We start from the raw sequence: 19,344 nt of genomic DNA, 5'->3' as shown, positions 1-19,344 counted from the left end.
TACCGTGATAATGAAAGACAGAATCACAGCCTTTACTGACACATTACCGTGGTAATCAAAGACCGAATCGCAGTCTTTTACTGACACATTACCGTGGTAATCAAAGACCGAATCGTAGGTCTTTTACTGACGCGTTACCGTGATAATCAAAGGCTGAATCACAGTCTTTTACTGACGTGTTACCGTGATAATCAAAGGCCGAATCACAGTCTTTTACTGATGCGTTACTGTGGTAATCAAACACTGAATCACAGCTTTTACTGATTGGTACAATGGTAACCAAAGACCAAATCACAGTCTTTTACTGTTGTGTTACCGTGGTAACCAAAGACCAATCACAGCCTTTTCTTGACTCGTTACCATGGTAACCAAAGACCAAATCAATCTTTTACTGATGCATTACCCTGATAATCAAAGACGAATCACAGCCTTTTACTGACACATTACGTGGTAATCAAAGACCGAATCGCAGTCTTTTACTGACACATTACCGTGGTAATCAAAGACCGAATCGTAGTCTTTTACTGACGCGTTACCGTGATAATCAAAGGCTGAATCACAGTCTTTTACTGACGTGTTACCGTGATAATCAAAGGCCGAATCACAGTCTTTTACTGATGCGTTACTGTGGTAATCAAACACTGAATCACAGCTTTTTACTGATTGGTTACCATGGTAACCAAAGACCAAATCACAGTCTTTACTGTTGTGTTACGTGGTAACCAAAGACCAAATCACAGCCTTTTCTTGACTCGTTACCATGGTAACCAAAGACCCAAATCAATCTTTACTGACATATTACCATGGTAATCAAAGACCAAATCACAGTCTCTTACTGACGCATTACCCGTGATAATCAAAGACCGAATCGCAGTCTTTTATGACGTGTTACTCTGGTATCAAAGACCGAATCGCAGTCTTTTACTGACGTGTTACTCTGGTAATCAAAGGACCGAATCGCAGTCTTTTACTGACGTGTACTCTGGTAATCAAAGACCGAATCGCAGTCTTTTACTGACGCATTACCGTGATAATGAAAGACAGAATCACAGCCTTTTACTGAACATTACGTGGTAATCAAAGGACCGAATCGCAGTCTTTACTGACCATACCGTGGTAATCAAAGACCGAATCGTAGTCTTTACTGACGCGTTACCGTGATAATCAAACACTGGAATCACAGCTTTTTACTGATGGTTACCATGTAACCAAAGACCAATCACAGTCTTTTACTGTTGTGTTACCGTGGTACCCAAAGACCAAATCAAAGCCTTTTTCTGACTCGTTACCATGGTAACCAAAGACCAATCAATCTTTTAATGATGCATTACCCTGAAATCAAAGACCGAATCAAGCCTTTTACTGACACATTACCGTGGGTAATCAAAGACCGAATCGCAGGCTTTTACTGACTACATTACCGTGGTAATCAAAGACCGAATCGTAGTCTTTTACTGACGCGTTACCGTGATAATCAAAGGCTGAATCACAGTCTTTTACTGACGTGTTACCGTGATAATCAAGGCCGAATCACAGTCTTTTACTGATGCGTTACTGTGGTAATCAAACACTGAATCACAGCTTTTTACTGATTGGTTACCATGGTAACCAAAGACCAAATCACAGTCTTTTACTGTTGTGTTACCGTGGTAACCAAAGACCAAATCACAGCCTTTTCTTGACTCGTTACCGTGGTAACCAAAGACCAAATCACAGCCTTTTCTTGACTCGTTACCATGGTAATCAAAGACCAAATCACAGTCTCTTACTGACGCATTACCGTGATAATCAAAGACCGAATCGCAGTCTTTACTGACGTGTTACTCTTGTGTAATCAAAGACCGAATCGCAGTCTTTTACTGACGTGTTACTCTGGTAATCAAAGACCGAATCGCAGTCTTTTACTGACGCATTACCGTGATAATGAAAGACAGAATCACAGCCTTTTACTGACACATTACCGTGGTAATCAAAGACCGAATCGCAGTCTTTTACTGACACATTACCGTGGTAATCAAAGACCGAATCGTAGTCTTTTACTGACGCGTTACCGTGATAATCAAAGGCTGAATCACAGTCTTTTACTGACGTGTTACCGTGATAATCAAAGGCCGAATCACAGTCTTTTACTGATGCGTTACTGTGGTAATCAAACACTGAATCAACGCTTTTTACTGATTGGTTACATGGTAACCAAGACCAAATCACAGTCTTTTACTGTTGTGTTACCGTGGTAACCAAAGACCAAATCACAGCCTTTTCTTGACTCGTACCCTGGTAACCAAAGACCAAATCAATCTTTTACTGACATATTACCATGGTAATCAAAGACCAATCACAGTCTCTTACTGACGCATTACCGTGATAATCAAAGACCGAATCGCAGTCTTTTACTGACGTGTTACTCTGGTAATCAAAGACCGAATCGCAGTCTTTTACTGACGTGTTACTCTGGTAATCAAAGACCGAATCGCAGTCTTTTACTGACGTGTTACTCTGGTAATCAAAGACCGAATCGCAGTCTTTTACTGACGCATTACCGTGATAATGAAAGACAGAATCACAGCCTTTTACTGACACATTACCGTGGTAATCAAAGACCGAATCGCAGTCTTTTACTGACACATTACCGTGGTAATCAAAGACCGAATCGTAGTCTTTTACTGACGCGTTACCGTGATAATCAAACACTGAATCACAGCTTTTTACTGATTGGTTACCATGGTAACCAAAGACCAAATCACAGTCTTTTACTGTTGTGTTACCGTGGTAACCAAAGACCAAATCACAGCCTTTTCTTGACTCGTTACCATGGTAACCAAAGACCGAATCAATCTTTTACTGATGCATTACCCTGATAATCAAAGACCGAATCACAGCCTGTTACTGATGTGTTATCGTGATAATCAAAGACCGAATCACAGCCTTTTACTGATCCGTTCCTATGATAATCAAAGACAGAATCGCAGTCTTTTACTGACAGGTTACCGTGATAACCAAAGACCGAATCACAGTCTTTTACTGATGCGTTACTGTGGTTATCAAAGACCAAATCACAGCCTTTTCCTGATGTGTTACCTTGGTAACCAAAGACCAAATCACAGCCTTTTACTGATACATTACCGTGGTAATCAAAGTCCGAATCACAGTCTTTTACTGATGTGTTACCGTGGTAATCAAAGACCGAATCAGTCTTTTACTGATGTGTTACCATGGTAATCAAAGACCGAATCACAGTCTTTTACTGATGCATTACCATGGTAACCAAACACCAGTCATCTCTGCATCGCCTCCAGATGGTGCAAAATGCAGCTGTGCGTCTACTCACTGGAGCCAAATGGCACCAACACATTTCTCCTGTTTTAGCTTCACTGCACTGGTTGCCTGTTGCTTTTAGAATTGATTTTGAGATTTTGTTGCTTGTTTTTAAATCAATTCACGGTCAAGCCCCATTCTATTTATCTGATATGCTGTCATTGCACACTCCAGGAAGAACCCTCCGCTCCATGGTCTGTCCCAGGTCTAAGCTGAAGACCTGGGACCGTTTGAAGACCGTTTCCTGACACGTTACCATGGTAACCAAAGACTGAATCAGTCTTTTACCGACTCATTACCGTGGTAATCAAAGACCAAATCACAGCCTTTTACTGACGCGTTACCATGGTAATCAAAGACCAAATCACAGCCTTTTACTGACACATTACCGTGGTAACCAAAGATGGAATCAACCTTTTACTGACGCGTTACCGTGGTAATCAAAGACCAAATCACAGCCTTTTACCGACGCGTTACCGTGGTAATCAAAGACCGAATCAGTCTTTTACCGACACATTATCATGGTAATCAAAGACCAAATCACAGCCTTTTCCTGACATGTTACCATGGTAACCAAAGACCGAATCAGTCTTTTACCGACACATTACCGTGGTAATCAAAGACCATATCACAGCCTGGACTCCGGCAAGGACGATTGCATTCCTCCCCTCTCCTCGCCTCCTTTCTGCTCTCTATCTCTGCTCCGACGTTTAAAGTCCCAGCTTCACCAGACTGTGAATTCTTCAAATTATGATTTGGATTAACTATGGAATTGATCAGCTGGTCTGTCAACGCCATTGACACCATTTGTTTTCGACAAGGAGATCAGGGTTTGGTGACCCTGCATGCCCTGATGGAACCTATCCAGCGGGCTTTGCTCTCGACGGCTGAGAGAATGGAGTGTGACATGTGGCACCACTCTCTGTGGAAGACGTTGAGGATTCATTCGTATTCGCGTTTATGGTGGGAGATTTGGTGCTGATTGGTTTGTGCGCTGCCCTGACCCACAGGAATATTAGCAAGACGGCTGCTTCCAGAATTTTGTCCCCTCATCAGTCCATCATAATTAATGAGTTGGGCAATGCTGTGTAATCTCAGACTGCGTGAACTCTTGAACTCAAACGCAAAATGGATTCAATCTCGGAGAAAATCACTGCATTGCAAAGGAATTGTACTGCTGAGGACCAGAGAATATTCTTCATAAATTTGGACTCTCGGCGGTCAGGGGTGCAGTAAATAGAATTCTGTATCTCTCCACCAAACATCAACATTGCAGCCTTATCGGCTCCTGAAGGCCAAATTCCCTGCTCTTCCCCCAGAAGGCTCTACAGCCTTGGTGAAGGAATTCGCCCCCCCCCCTTCTCATCTACCATGCCCCCAGCCTCCTGTTGCCTAGCAACATCAGACTTTACACACACGGACAGAAACTGTCAGACTTTACACACACACGGACAGAAATTGACAGAAATTTAACTCATCTGCACACGACGCATGTCTCCCTCCCTCCATCCCTATTACCCCCCCCCCCCCCCCCCGTGTCTCTCCACTCCCCCCACCCTGGCTTCCTCCTTGCCACCTCGAAGGCAACGCGGTTTTTTACTGCTGCAGCCTTCAACACCCAGGCTGGGCGGCGTGGGCCCCTCCTGCTGCAGCCTTCACCCACTTTGCCTCAATTCGGAAGACAGACTACTTCAAGTTCAGTGCACATAAACAATGTCAAATGTATATGTGTTGTCTTTAATTTTGATGTGTGCCATTATTACGGTAAACTAGTAATAATTGTGGATTAATTGCTGTATCTTGTCTGAGGTAATTGGAGTGTAAATGTAATTGTCCTTTTTTGGGATCAATAAAGTTGTCTGAAGTCTGAAGCCTTTTCCTGATGCGTTACCGTGATAACCAAAGATCAAATCTGTCTTTTACTGACACATTACCGTGCTAAACAAAGACCAAATCAGAGCCATTTACTGACACGTTATCGTGGTAATCAAAGACTAAATCACAGCCTTTTACTGACGTGTTACCATGGTAACCAAAGCCCGAATCAGTCTTTTACGGACACATTACTGTGGTAATCAAAGACCAAATTACAGCCTTTTTATGACAGGTTACCGTGGTAATGAAAGACCAAATCAGTCTTTTACTGATGTGTTACCGTGGTAATGTAAGCCTTTAAAGATATGTGTTACCGTGGTAGTGTAAATCCTTGCAGGTGGCTATGGGGTCACAGCCACCATTCTCTTCCAGGCAGCGGTCGACAGGAGGCACCACCTTTTCCAGACACTGGACTCCATTACCCACGTATCCCGGCAGGCACTCACACTCACGTTCATTCTCGAGGAAAAAGAAAAACAATCATCAAGTCAGGACGTAGTGCTGACACTCGTGAGCCAGAACCATAATGACTTTAACTTCCTCTGAGCCTTCAGGTCTGGGCATGAAGAGATCAAAACACTTGGACTTCACCTTTCTGCAGATCAGGTACCTCAGTGTGATACAGAGATGGGTTTGAGTTCCAGTCACACTTCCTGTCTGTGTCCTTGAACAAAACACTGGATCTGCATGGTCACCTGTGAAGGACTGGAGTCCCATCCACGCAGAGTCATCGACTCTCATCATCTTCATGCTACGGAATCCAGGGATAATCACCAACTGGTCTCAGCACCTGAACTGAACCTTTTGTGTTTTTTCTTACTTTAACAAGGACCAAAAATCAGATAGTAGTCTGTGACCCTGACATGAATATACAAATCGGACCTTTGACCATAAACACAAACTGTGTTTTGTGAAAATAACAAAAGTACTGAGGAAAAACCAAAACATCTTGCTCTGTTTCACACAGAGCTGTTCTAGTTACCTAATAATTAGCGCATCACTGGCTTATCTCTCAGCTTAATCAGTCATGACTGGACTGACTCGATGTTATCAACCTGCACCAAAATCCTCTCTTCTCACAAAGTGTAAAGTCTTCCAAACAGTTTTTGGACAAATTGACGATGTCTCTGGAAAGTTTCAACAAACAGTCCCTATGGATCAAAGACCCTTGTTGAAATGGTGACAGGAAACATCAATATCCAGGCACTCTGTAATCAATTTATAGCATCTCACATCTCCAGAAGGGTCCCTCAAAGCATTCTTGTTCATGTCTTATCGCAAAAACAGATCAGCTTAACCAGGCAGACGACAAAGATCACAGGTCATAAAAAAGACCAACACTAAGATGGAACCAAAGTGCCCCCTGTTGGGAAGAACAGGTATCATTCAATCCCAGAATATACTTTCTTTAACAAAAAAGACAAACTGTAATTTCTGTGACTGTTGTTACAGTTAGCCAAAGACAAAATTTATATTCCAGTTTGATCTGTTACACATTTCTTTCATGTGACATTATAAGTATTCCTTTTATAACTGTTGGTGCATGTTTAAATGTTATTTGTGAATTATTAATGAATTGTCATGGTGAAAACATCAGGAGAGGCATCCGTCCCATCATTAGGAGGGACAGCTGCCCTGTCATTAGGAGGGTGCTAACTAGAGCACAATAGGTGCTAATTACAGCTATTGTTTAGTCACTAGCCTATAGCAGTCTGCCTCTCGGTAATAGGGGTGTGGTTAGGCTTAAAAGTCCAGCTTTCTAGCTTTTGAGGCTTCTGCTTAAGTCAGACTACCAGAGGAAGCTTCTGCAATTTGAAGCAAAACATCTTCACATCAAGCAACCCAGTCCAGTCGAAGATTCAAGCTTCTCTACTATGGTGAAAACAGTGTTTCTGTTAATCACTTCCCTACTTCTAAGGTAGTAAGAAGATGACTGATGGCTTATATGTTGTTAGCAAAGAAGGAAGAAGGTATTCATTGTATCCGGTGTGGGTTTTTTCTTCAAATAATGTTTTTGGGAGAAACCTGAGGCCAACTGGGTGGAGCTTATGACCATGTGCTTAACCCTGAAACAAAGAAACGCTCTCTTTGGTTTTTCTCGTGCTTTTTTTCCACTCTTTTCTGATTGCCATTCTCGTCAGGTCTTTCTTATTCTCCAAGTCTTAGGCTGCGGCTTTTGTTTCATTGTTTCATTTTGTTGTTTTTTTTTTTCTTCCCATAACGTTGTTGTTCGATGCACCAGTTTTTAATAACTTTTACGGCACAAGTCAAGTTCTCTGCATTTTGAAGGCAACTTCCAAGCTGAGTTTTCAAATTAAGAGCGAATTTGGAAGTCTTCAAATTCTTTATTTTACACTCAATGCCAAAAGCGTTTTTATTAACTTCAATTTTTCTCCACAACTTTCTTTGCAAAGCCTTGATTTTTTTTTCTGATTTTTAAAAAGACTTTAAATTGATCTTCCACAAGTTTTGGAAGCTGTCTAGCAAAGTTTCTGTGTAGGCTCTCAGTTGTCCAGGTGTTTTCCATAGTAGAGAAGCTTGAATCTTCGACTGGACTGGGTTGCTTGACGCGAGGACGTCCTCGCGTCAAGCAACCCAGTCCAGTGGTGAACACAAAATTCACCACTAAACTCCAACCACACTCACACAACACATCATCTTCAACCGCTTAGTCCAATCAAGGGTCACGGAGGGCTGGAGCCTATCCCAGCAGTCATAAAGCGAGAGGCGGGTAGTCTGACAGCACGCCAGTCTGTCGCAGGGCCACAACAGACAAACACATACACACCCACTCGCTCACCTATGGACAATTTAAAGATTCCAATCCACCTAACCCGCATGTGTTTGGATGTGGGAGGAAACCGGAGCACCCGGAGGAAACCCACGCAAACACGGAGAGAACATGCAAACTCCACACAGAAAGGCCACAGGCGGGAATTGAACCCATAACCTTCTCGCTGTGAGGCAACAGTGCTAACCACTAATCCACCGTGCTGCCCAAAACTCCAACCAGGTGTTATTTTATTACATTTTATTATATTTTGTTCTTTTCTTTTTCCTTGTTTTTCACATTTCATCATCAGCAGATCGTCTCTGTAATAGAACTATGAGTCACTGTCAAAATCTCAGTCACATTTGTTTGTACCTGTACATATTTAAATAAATCTGTAAATATTACACCAGTTGTTTGTCTTGTGCACAGCTGAAGAGATGTTTAATTAATCGTATCCAGAATTTATGACTTTCAGATCAAAGACAGATTAATATCGATCATAACATGATCAGGTTCCTGCGGTACACTGGTGGTGCCCCTTTTGAGGTATTTAATTAAATCCCACATTTTATTAAATATTGTTTTAACTTATATTCGTTACACATGATTTCAGGGTTTTCACTCACCGGGCCGGTGAACGTACAGGAGGCAAAGTCACTACAACCGCCGTTAACCTCTTCAATGCACCTGGATCACCGACAGAAAGATCATGAACTCACCTCCCAAACAACAACAACAATAATAATGATATTAATACAAATGAAGTCTATTCAGAGAACTGCCCCCCCCCACACACACACACACACAAAGGATTGTAGGTCATGCCCACCTATTGATGGGGTCACAGGAGGTGCCGTCTCCTTGGTAACCGCTTTGACAGGTGCAGCTGACGGTCAGTCCGGTCTGGTTACAGTCTGCGTTCTGATGACAGCCGCCGTTGTACTCGGAGCAGAGGTCAGGAGCTGCCGTGTGCACAGACAAACGTAACCTCTATCGGCTGTTTACCTGACCTGAGTCACTCAAAATCTTTTTAAATCACTGAACATGAAAAGCTGCTTGTAAGATGTTCAATGAAAACTCCCCAAAACTGAACAAAGTCTATTTGCCGACAGTGAGACCGGTATATAAAAATATAAAAAACATGATACACATTTAAAAAAACATCTATTAAATAATGGCAGAGATTTTTAAAAAAGACATGAAATCTCAGCTAAATTTTGACAGAAGGCACATGGGAGACTCGAGCCTCTATGTGATGCTTTCTTTGAAAATCCTGCTCACGAAACTGTCTAACCGGTGATGCAACAGTCAGAAGTTGGACTTCAAATACCAAACTAACGAGCAGCTGCTGGACAACCAACCAGACACAGAAGTGGTTGACAAGGAAACAAAGACTGCAGCTGTGATTGGTGGACCTCTGTCCCTCTGTATGGCCAGTAGGTAGCTTTTCTGCTTCCTTGGTGTCGTCCACCTGGATGCACCTTATCTCACGTCACCCTGCACTCATTCTTCTTAAAATATGTTTTCATGACAACATTTCCATCCTTTGTGCACAATCACCTACCATCTGTCCTTCCACATTCCTGTCCTTGATATGTACACATGAATGAATGAATGAATGATTTATTCAGCACACAAAACTCCATATCAATCAATCAATCAATCAATTTTTTTTTTATATAGCGCCAAATCACAACAAACAGTTGCCCCAAGGCGCTTTATATTGTAAGGCAAGGCCATACAATAATGATGTAAAACCCCAACGGTCAAAACGACCCCCTGTGAGCAAGCACTTGGCTACAGTGGGAAGGAAAAACTCCCTTTTAACAGGAAGAAACCTCCAGCAGAACCAGGCTCAGGGAGGGGCAGTCTTCTGCTGGGACTGGTTGGGGCTGAGGGAGAGAACCAGGAAAAAGACATGCTGTGGAGGGGAGCAGAGATCAATCACTAATGATTAAATGCAGAGTGGTGCATACAGAGCAAAAAGAGAAAGAAACAGTGCATCATGGGAACCCCCCAGCAGTCTACGTCTATAGCAGCATAACTAAGGGATGGTTCAGGGTCACCTGATCCAGCCCTAACTATAAGCTTTAGCAAAAAGGAAAGTTTTAAGCCTAATCTTAAAAGTAGAGAGGGTGTCTGTCTCCCTGATCTGAATTGGGAGCTGGTTCCACAGGAGAGGAGCCTGAAAGCTGAAGGCTCTGCCTCCCATTCTACTCTTACAAACCCTAGGAACTACAAGTAAGCCTGCAGTCTGAGAGCGAAGCGCTCTATTGGGGTGATATGGTACTACGAGGTCCCTAAGATAAGATGGGACCTGATTATTCAAAACCTTATAAGTAAGAAGAAGTATTTTAAATTCTATTCTAGAATTAACAGGAAGCCAATGAAGAGAGGCCAATATGGGTGAGATATGCTCTCCCCTTCTAGTCCCCGTCAGCACTCTAGCTGCAGCATTTTGAATTAACTGAAGGCTTTTTAGGGAACTTTAGGACAACCTGATAATAATGAATTACAATAGTCCAGCCTAGAGGAAATAAATGCATGAATTAGTTTTTCAGCATCACTCTGAGACAAGACCTTTCTGATTTTAGAGATATTGCGTAAATGCAAAAAAGCAGTCCTACATATTTGTTTAATATGCGCTTTGAATGACATATCCTGATCAAAATGACTCCAAGATTTCTCACAGTATTACTAGAGGTCAGGGTAATGCCATCCAGAGTAAGGATCTGGTTAGACACCATGTTTCTAAGATTTGTGGGGCCAAGTACAATAACTTCAGTTTTATCTGAGTTTAAAAGCAGGAAATTAGAGGTCATCCATGTCTTTATGTCTGTAAGACAATCCTGCAGTTTAGCTAATTGGTGTGTGTCCTCTGGCTTCATGGATAGATAAAGCTGGGTATCATCTGCGTAACAATGAAAATTTAAGCAATACCGTCTAATAATACTGCCTAAGGGAAGCATATATAAAGTGAATAAAATTGGTCCTAGCACAGAACCTTGTGGAACTCCATAATTAACTTTAGTCTGTGAAGAAGATTCCCCATTTACATGAACAAATTGTAATCTATTAGACAAATATGATTCAAACCACCGCAGCGCAGTGCCTTTAATACCTATGGCATATCAAAAAAGAAAAGATTTTACAGTAGCACATGTGGCTGAAAGGGTGTAGGCAGAAGCAAACGCTTATACACACACACACACACCCCTTTTACCATATATATATATATATATATACATACACATTATATAATGGCTGAGTGGATGCTTGTCATTTCATTGGTACTTTGTATGTCACATGACATGGATTAATTCATCCCATTTGTGTTGCTTTGCATTTAGAGTGTGGCTTGGTTCCATTTAGAGTGCAAATTTGGTTCCATACGTTTGGTACCATTGCACATGTACGTGCACACAACACGCGCACACACACACACAAAACAAATCCACTGTGACAGAAGAAAAGCTGGACTCATTTCTGATGTGATTTTTTTTCGCTGCACTGAGGACGTACACTATCTTTTTTTGGCAGCACACACACGCACAAGCGCGGACCAGGTTGTGTGTGTGAGTGCGCGCACGGGGGACAACGACTCTCCCAAGACATAATTTGATTGAGTTGACTGATGCTGCTTATTCTTGTAAGACACACACACACACACACAGAGAAAAAAACAAATCCACCGTCCTGTCTGGAGGCTGTTGGCAGGAAGTTGTAATGAAAAGCTGGACTCATTTCTGACGTGATTTTTTTTTCGCTACACCAAGGACGTACACAGTCGACCGACCCGGTTGCGTGTCTGTGCACACGCACGGGGGACAACGACACGATGATTTGATTGAGCTAACTGACGCTGCTAATTCTTGTAACATACACACACACTCACACACACAATCCACTCCGATGGAAGCTGTCTGGATGCATGAAGAGCTGTTCACATGAAACCCTGATGTGATTTTGGCTGGACTGAGGAACTACACAAAGTCTTTTTTTATGGAAGTCCAAAGTCAGTGCACAGCATCACTGGACCACACATTACAGTTTGGACTTCAGTGGAACACCAAAATGTACGTCCCTTTTCTGTTGTTTATAAATTAATAAAATATCAAATGACAAAGATCTATTTTAGCCGTTATATAAAACAAATAATGAATGTTTTTACATTCTTTCAATGGTACGAATATTTCATGAGGTGAAAGCTGGAACAAACCATTCAACGAGGCTGCCTCGATGAATGGTTTGTTCCAGCTTTCACCTCATGAAATATTCGTACCATTGAACTCATAAACATTCATTATTTGTATTATATATATATATATATATATATATATATATATATATATATACACACACAAACAACAAATACAAAAGGAACAAAGCACAGATCTTTGAGATTAATCAATGAACAGAATTTTCTCATCACAACAAAATAAATAATAATGCACAATCCAAAGGAAATAATAACAAATCAATAAACTAAATTGTCCATACTGTAACAAGAGATTATTTTAATAAAGTCTTTTAAAGCTAACTAGAGTAGGGCAGAATTTAATATATTTAATTATATTTATAATAGAATTTAATATATTTAGGACAGATGTTCCAAATGTTTATACATTTTACAGAAACAGTGACTTTTTACAGTAGTTTGAGTATTTAATTTATCAAATAATAATGTTCTTCTCAAATTATAACTGCAGTCCTTCATTTTAAACAGATTTTGGACATGTTGAGGTAGAAGTTTGCTTTTTGCTTTATACATGGTTTGTATTGTAATATAATCAACTACAGTGAGGAAAATAAGTATTTGAACACCCTGCGATTTTGCAAGTTCTCCCACTTAGAAATCATGGAGGGGTCTGAAATTTTCATCTCAGGTGCATGTCCATTGTGAGAGACATAATCTAAAAAAAAAAAATCCAGAAATCACAATGTATGATTTTTTTAAATAATTTATTTGTATGTTACTGCTGCAAATAAGTATTTGAACACCTGTGAAAATCAATGTTAATATTTGGTACAGTAGCCTTTGTTTGCCATTACAGAGGTCAAACGTTTCCTGTAGTTTTTCACCAGGCTTTCACACACTGCAGCAGGGATTTTGGTCCACTCCTCCATACAGATCTTCTCTAGATCTTCAGGTTTGGAGTTTCAGCTCCCTCCAAAGATTTTCTATTGAGTTCAGGTCTGGAGACTGGCCAGGCCACTCCAGGACCTTGAAATGCTTCTTACGGAGCCCCTCCTGAGTTGCCCTGGCTGTGTGTTTGGGGTCATTGTCATGCTGGAAGACCCAGCCATGACCCATCTTCAATGCTCTTACTGAGGGAAGGAGGTTGTTTGCCAAAATCTCACAATACATGACCCCATCCATCCTCCCTTCAATACGGTGCAGTCATCCTGTTACCTTTGCAGAAGAACACCCCTAGAGTATGATGTTTCCACCCCATGCTTCACGGTTGGGATGGTTTTCTTGGGGTTGTTCTCATCCTCTAAACATGGTAAGTGGAGCTGATTCCAAAAAGCTCTATTCTGGTCTCATCTGACCTTCTCCCATGCCTCCTCTGGATCATCCAGATGGTCACTGGTGAACTTCAAATGGGCCTGGACATGTGCTGGCTTGAGCAGGGGGACCTTGCTGCCCTGCAGGATTTTAAAACCATGACAGCATCATGTGTTACTAATGTAATCTTTGTGACTGTGGTCCCAGCTCTCTTCAGGTCATTGACCAGGTCCTCCTGTGTAGTTTTGAGCTTTCTCAGAATCATCCTTATCCCACAAAGTGAGATCTTGCATGGAATCCCAGACCGAGGGAGATTGACAGTCATCTTGTGTTTCTTCCACTTTCTAATAAATAATCATAACAGTTGTTGTCTTCTACCAAGCTGCTTGCCTGTTGTCCTGTAGTCCATCCCAGCCTTGTGCAGGTCTACAGTTTTGTCCCTGGTGTCCTTAGACAGCTCTTTGGTCTTGGCTATGGTGGACAGGCTGGAGTGTGACTGACTGAGTGTGTGAACAGGTGTCTTTTATACAGGTAACAAGTTCAAACAGGTGCAATTAATACAGGTAAAGAGTGCAGAATAAGAGGGCTTCTTAAAGAAAAATTAACAGGTCTGTGTGAGCCAGAATTCTTGCTGGTTGGTAGGTGTTCAAATACTTATTTGCAGCAGTAACATACAAATAAATTATTACAAAATCATACATTGTGATTTCCGGATTTTTTTTTTTTTTTTTTTAGATTAAGTCTCTCACAGTGGACATGCACCTAAGATGAAAATTTCAGAACCCTCCATGTTTTCTAAGTGGGAGAACTTGCAAAATCACAGGATGTTCAAATACTTACGTATTTTCCTCACTGTAAGTCCTTGAATTTCAGAATATTCGAACAAAAAGTGGGTTTGGTGGATCATGGTAAGGTTTAATACTGATCATTCTTATGGCTTTCTTTTGCAACAAAAATATTGAATTAGCATTTGTTTTATGTGTTTCCCCAAACCTCAATACGTCATATATGGAGTTATTAATGACTAATATAAAGTGATTAGGGAATATTGAGGGAGGAAATCTTGTGATTTAAACAGGATTGCAATGGCTTTTGACATTTTGGATTTAAAATAATTTATGTGTGTTTTCCATCTTAATTTATCATCAATGATAACGCCAAGAAATTTTGTTTCCGTTCCAATTTCAATTTCAGCATCCTGTAATAATAAATTTCTACTTAAATTCTTGGGCTTATTTTCCAGATATAATACACTTTGTTTTAACCAAGATGAAGTTATCAATCAATCAATCAATCAATTTTTTATATAGCGCCAAATCACAACAAACAGTTGCCCCAGGGCGCTTTATATTGTAAGACAAGGCCATACAATAATTATGTAAAACCCCAATGGTCAAAACGATCCCCTGTGAGCAAGCACTTGGCTACAGTGGGAAGGAAAAACTCCCTTTTAACAGGAAGAAACCTCCAGCAGAACCAGGCTCAGGGAGGGGCAGTCTTCTGCTGGGACTGGTTGGGGCTGAGGGAGAGAACCAGAAAAAAGATATGCTGTGGAGGGGAGCAGAGATCGATCACTAATGATTAAATGCAGAGTGGTGCATACAGAGCAAAAAGAGAAAGAAACAGTGCATCATGGGAACCCCCCAGCAGTCTACGTCTATAGCAGCATAACTAAGGGATGGTTCAGGGTCACCTGATCCAGCCCTAACTATAAGCTTTAGCAAAAAGGAAAGTTTTAAGCCTAATCTTAAAAGTAGAGAGGGTGTCTGTCTCCCTGATCTGAATTGGGAGCTGGTTCCACAGGAGAGGAGCCTGAAAGCTGAAGGCTCTGCCTCCCATTCTACTCTTACAAACCCTAGGAACTACAAGTAAGCCTGCAGTCAGAGCGAAGCGCTCTACTGGGGTGATATGGTACTACGAGGTCCCTAAGATGAGATGGGACCTGATTATTCAAAACCTTATAAGTAAGAAGAATAATTTTAAATTCTATTCTAGAATTAACAGGAAGCCAATGAAGAGAGGCCAATATGGGTGAAATATGCTCTCTCCTTCTAGTCCCCGTCAGTACTCTAGCTGCAGCATTTTGAATTAACTGAAGGCTTTTTAGGGAACTTTTAGGACAACCTGATAATAATGAATTACAATAGTCCAGCCTAGAGGAAATAAATGCATGAATTAGTTTTTCAGCATCACTCTGAGACAAGACCTTTCTGATTTTAGAGATATTGCGTAAATGCAAAAAAGCAGTCCTACATATTTGTTTAATATGCGCTTTGAATGACATATCCTGATCAAAAATGACTCCAAGATTTCTCACAGTATTACTAGAGGTCAGGGTAATGCCATCCAGAGTAAGGATCTGGTTAGACACCATGTTTCTAAGATTTGTGACGCCAAGTACAATAACTTCAGTTTATCTGAGTTTAAAAGCAGGAAATTAGAGGTCATCCATGTCTTTATGTCTGTAAGACAATCCTGCAGTTTAGCTAATTGGTGTGTGTCCTCTGGCTTCATGGATAGATAAAGCTGGGTATCATCTGCGTAACAATGAAATTTAAGCAATACCGTCTAATAATACTGCCTAAGGGAAGCATGTATAAAGTGAATAAAATTGGTCCTAGCACAGAACCTTGTGGAACTCCATAATTACTTTAGTCTGTGAAGAAGATTCCCCATTTACATGAACAAATTGTAATTTATTAGACAAATATGATTCAAACCACCGCAGCGCAGTGCCTTTAATACCTATGGCATGCTCTAATCTCTGTAATAAAATTTTATGGTCAACAGTATCAAAAGCAGCACTGAGGTCTAACAGAACAAGCACAGAGATGAGTCCACTGTCCGAGGCCATAAGAAGATCATTTGTAACCTTCACTAATGCTGTTTCTGTACTATGATGAATTCTAAAACCTGACTGAAACTCTTCAAATAGACCATTCCTCTGCAGATGATCAGTTAGCTGTTTTACAACTACCCTTTCAAGAATTTTTGAGAGAAAAGGAAGGTTGGAGATTGGCCTATAATTAGCTAAGATAGCTGGGTCAAGTGATGGCTTTTTAAGTAATGGTTTAATTACTGCCACCTTAAAAGCCTGTGGTACATAGCCAACTAACAAAGATAGATTGATCATATTTAAGATCGAAGCATTAAATAATGGTAGGGCTTCCTTGAGCAGCCTGGTAGGAATGGGGGCTAATAAACATGTTGATGGTTTGGATGAATTAACTAATGAAAATAACTCAGACAGAACAATCGGAGAGAAAGAGTCTAACCAAATACCGGCATCACTGAAAGCAGCCAAAGATAACGATACGTCTTTGGGATGGTTATGAGTAATTTTTTCTCTAATAGTTAAACTTTTGTTAGCAAAGAGAGTCATGAAGTCATTACTAGTTAAAGTTAATGGAATACTCAGCTCAATAGAGCTCTGACTCTTTGTCAGCCTGGCTACAGTGCTGAAAAGAAACCTGGGGTTGTTCTTATTTTCTTCAATTAGTGATGAGCAGTAAGATGTCCTAGCTTTACGGAGGGCTTTTTTATAGAGCAACAGACTGTTTTTCCAGGCTAAGTGAAGATCTTCTAAATTAGTGAGACGCCATTTCCTCTCCAACTTACGGGTTATCTGCTTTAAGCTACGAATTTGTGAGTTATACCACGGAGTCAGACACTTCTGATTTAAAGCTCTCTTTTTCAGAGGAGCTACAGCATCCAAAGTTGTCTTCAATGAGGATGTAAAACTATTGACGAGATACTCTATCTCACTTACAGAGGTTAGGTAGCTACTCTGCACTGTGTTGGTATATGGCATTAGAGAACATAAAGAAGGAATCATATCCTTAAACCTAGTTACAGCGCTTTCTGAAAGACTTCTAGTGTAATGAAACTTATTCCCCACTGCTGGGTAGTCCATCAGAGTAAATGTAAATGTTATTAAGAAATGATCAAACAGAAGGGAGTTTTCAGGGAATACTGTTAAGTCTTCTATTTCCATACCATAAGTCAGAACAAGATCTAAGATATGATTAAAGTGGTGGGTGGACTCATTTACTTTTTGAGCAAAGCCAATAGAGTCTAATAATAGATTAAATGCAGTGTTGAGGCTGTCATTCTCAGCATCTGTGTGGATGTTAAAATCGCCCACTATAATTATCTTATCTGAGCTAAGCACTAAGTCAGACAAAAGGTCTGAAAATTCACAGAGAAACTCACCGTAACGACCAGGAGGACGATAGATAATAACAAATAAAACTGTTTTTTGGGACTTCCAATTTGGATGGACAAGACTAAGAGACAAGCTTTCAAATGAATTAAAGCTCTGTCTGGGTTTTTGATTAATTAATAAGTGGAATGGAAGATTGCTGCTAATCCTCTGCCCCGGCCCGTGCTACGAGCATTCTGACAGTTAGTGTGACTCGGGGGTGTTGACTCATTTAAACTAACATATTCATCCTGCTGTAACCAGGTTTCTGTAAGGCAGAATAAATCAATATGTTGATCAATTACTATATCATTTACCAACAGGGACTTAGAAGAGAGAGACCTAATGTTTAATAGACCACATTTAACTGTTTTAGTCTGTGGTGCAGTTGAAGGTGCTATATTATTTTTTCTTTTTGAATTTTTATGCTTAAATAGATTTTTGCTGGTTATTGCAGTTATAATTTATTTAAATCAAGCCATTGTTTAAATTTCTGCAATTCCTTCTCCATCATGTCCAAAAGCTGTCCCAATGATCCCCACTACAGAACACAGTGGTATCATCAGCAAATAAAATACAATTCAGGGATTTAGAAATCAAACATACGAGGTCTGTCAATAAAGTAACGGTCCCTTTTTATTTTTTTCAAAAACTATATGGATTTCATTCATATGTTTTTACGTCAGACATGGTTGAACCCTCGTGCGCATGCGTGAGTTTTTCCACGCCTGTCGGTGACGTCATTCGCCTGTGAGCACTCCTTGTGGGAGGAGTTGTCCAGCCCCTCGTCGGAATTCCTTTGTCTGAGAAGTTGCTGAGAGACTGGCGCGTTGTTTGATCAAACTTTTTTCTAAACCTGTGAGACACATCGAAGTGGACACGGTTCGAAAAATTAAGCTGGTTTTCAGTGAAAATTTTAACGGCTGATGAGAGATTTTGAGGTGATTCTGTCGCTTTAAGGACTTCCCACGGTGCGAGACGTCGCTCAGCGCTCTCAGCCGCCGTCGTCAGCCTGTTCAAGCTGAAAACCTCCACATTTCAGGCTCTATTGATCCAGGACGTCGTGAGAGAACAGAGAAGTTTCAGAAGAAGTCGGTTTCAGCATTTTATCCGGATATTCCACTGTTAAAGGAGATTTTTTTAATGAAAGACGTGCGGACGGGTCCGCGCGTCGGGACACAGCCGCCGCGACGCTCCGCCACAGGAAAAACACCTCTGTTGAAAGCCTTAAAGACAAGTTGGAACATGTCCTGCCTGTTAAACAATTTCTCATATACTCACTCCACTGAAAGCCATCAAAAGCCGCCTGGATTTTACAAATGGTTATCAACACGGAGGTGTTTTTCCTGTGCCGCCGCACCGCGTCGGCTGCGTCCCGACGCGCGGATCCGTCCGCACGTCTTTCATTAAAAAGATCTCCTTTAACAGTGGAATATCCAGATAAAATGCTGAAACCGACTTCTTCTGAAACTTCTCTTTTCTCTCACGACGTCCTGGATCAATAGAGCCTGAAATGTGGAGGTTTTCAGCTTGAACAGGCTGACGACGGCGGCTGAGAGTGCTGAGCAACGTCTCGCACCGTGGGAAGTCCTTAAAGCGACAGAATCACCTCAAAATCTCTCATCAGCCGTTAAAATTTTCACTGAAAACCAGCTTAATTTTTCGAACCGT

At 41.0% G+C, this 19,344-nt stretch overlaps 1 protein-coding gene across 1 annotated transcript in view; it reads right to left on the bottom strand.

Moving 5' to 3' along the window:
- The window catches only part of stab1 (stabilin 1), a 285,696-nt gene that overhangs the window by 27,481 nt on the left and 238,871 nt on the right, over nt 1-19,344 (bottom strand). Inside the window, exons 58-60 of the mRNA XM_034164948.1 lie at nt 8,793-8,925; nt 8,590-8,650; nt 5,505-5,649 (exon numbers count right to left, since the gene is read on the bottom strand). Coding sequence (XP_034020839.1) covers nt 5,505-5,649; nt 8,590-8,650; nt 8,793-8,925 — 339 coding nt within the window. The remainder of the gene's footprint in view (nt 1-5,504; nt 5,650-8,589; nt 8,651-8,792; nt 8,926-19,344) is intronic.

This window comes from Thalassophryne amazonica, chromosome 3 (genome assembly GCF_902500255.1).
Source record: "Thalassophryne amazonica chromosome 3, fThaAma1.1, whole genome shotgun sequence".
NCBI lineage: Eukaryota > Metazoa > Chordata > Actinopteri > Batrachoidiformes > Batrachoididae > Thalassophryne > Thalassophryne amazonica.
The sequence above is the reverse complement of the archived record's forward strand: the minus strand, read 5'-3'. Positions and strand labels throughout refer to the sequence as shown.